The following is a 1,682-nucleotide window of genomic DNA, read 5'->3' on the forward strand; positions in this document are numbered from 1 at the left end:
TATATACAGTATACTGTATATAGTGGCAGATATAAGATTCTTTTTCTTCTTCTGCTTCCTTTCATTTTATGAGATTTGTGTTCTTTTTTGTTGTATTGAAATTTTTGTTTTTAATCTAAATGAATAAACTACTAAACTCAAAACTAAAACTAAACTAACAATAGCAAAGAGAAGCTGATAGAAGCACAACAACATTTACAGTAAATTAGCAGAATAGCTGAAAAGAGCAGAAAAGAGCTAAAACTAAGCAGAACTAGAACAAAAGCAGAAAAGTGCAGGAAAGGTTTAATAAATTTTGAAGGATTTTCAGGATTTTGAAGACAGATCCATTCATTTTCAATGAGGACAAAAATGGCCAAAAAGGCTAAACATCTCAATAAGTCTAAATGGGTGAAATACCAAAAATCATAAAATCATAGCTGGAATTAATTTGAAAGTCTTGATAAATGAATTGTTGAAACAGCACAAAATTGCAGAACGAGATCCGTGCCGAAACAACGTACAGAAGAAAATGCATCATGTCAATAGTGACAACTAAACTGAGTCGACTGACCTCTCGGAGAGATCCTTTGCAACGGAGTAGTTTGTAAAGAACAGTTACAGGAATGCAGAGCATGGAGGAAAGAGCCAGGGCCCACCCGAGTGCTTCGCCCCACGCAGGGTAGGTATACACTGTGTTGTAGGTCAGGGGCTTGTAGTTCACCACGTGGAACAGAAACACTGCCTAAATGCACACAGGAGAGCATCGTCAGTTCGCCACTCGTAGGCAGAGCTCAGTGGTCATAAGGCAAGAGGGGCGCACATACCACGCAGACAAAAGGCGTGACGTAGGACCAGCACCACTTCATGTAGGGGAGGGGCTGGTAGCCGATCATACGGGCYACGTCGTCCATGAAACGGTCTGCGCCTGGCAGGTGGGGTAAAAGGAAGTTGTAATTTTTTCATATTGACTTTGCTGCAACTGCAAGACACTAGCTCACCATAAACCCAGGCAACGACGACGCACTCCCAGAAGGCCTGCCATAACAGAGTGATGCCACTGGCAGAGTAGTAGTCAAACAGCTGGAACACATACATCCCTCCCTGGCAGAAAGCACACCAGCAGTCAGCATCAACATACACATGTACASCTTACTGCTTCACAAGGTGTCTGTTATTTTTGACAATGATTTTTTGCTGTGTTAAYGAACCAAAGCCTCTTTAACTTTCAGTCAATCCATAAGGGTCACATTCTACAAATAAATGCTTGAAGTCAAACTTTTGAAGAACACAACCAAACGACTTCTAAGAGCCTCACTGTACCTCAGTGACCATGGACATGTCAATAAAGAAGCAGATGATGCAGCAGATGGCAGCAACCACCTCCCGTCGCAAAGAGCCCAGGGCAGATTTTGGGGGCAACATGTCCATGATTCCAGTTATTAAGCCTTCCACCCCTACAAACTGTACAAAAACAACAAATAGAAATATATATATTTAACAGAATACAAATAAAAAAACAACTTGAGTTCTTTGTTTCCACCTGATCACATGATTATTTTAGCTGATTGCTCAATAATCTTTCTAAAGTAATCAGCAAATGCTGGATCTGTTTAATGACTAAGACTAACCGCTTCCCTATGCAATAATGTATAAATATACTTTAGATGTATATATGTACTTTAGATGTATATATGTACTTT

At 40.1% G+C, this 1,682-nt stretch overlaps 1 protein-coding gene across 1 annotated transcript in view; it reads right to left on the bottom strand.

The window, feature by feature from the left end:
* Window positions 1-1,682, bottom strand: part of si:ch211-117c9.5 (sodium- and chloride-dependent creatine transporter 1) — an 18,709-nt gene that overhangs the window by 1,825 nt on the left and 15,202 nt on the right. The window contains exons 10-13 of the mRNA XM_014017395.1: window positions 1,303-1,443; window positions 981-1,083; window positions 807-907; window positions 554-724 (exon numbers count right to left, since the gene is read on the bottom strand). Of these exons, the coding sequence (XP_013872849.1) occupies window positions 554-724; window positions 807-907; window positions 981-1,083; window positions 1,303-1,443 (516 nt within the window). The remainder of the gene's footprint in view (window positions 1-553; window positions 725-806; window positions 908-980; window positions 1,084-1,302; window positions 1,444-1,682) is intronic.

Source organism: Austrofundulus limnaeus, unplaced genomic scaffold (genome assembly GCF_001266775.1).
Source record: "Austrofundulus limnaeus strain Quisiro unplaced genomic scaffold, Austrofundulus_limnaeus-1.0 Scaffold3, whole genome shotgun sequence".
In the NCBI taxonomy this organism is placed as follows: Eukaryota; Metazoa; Chordata; class Actinopteri; order Cyprinodontiformes; family Rivulidae; genus Austrofundulus; species Austrofundulus limnaeus.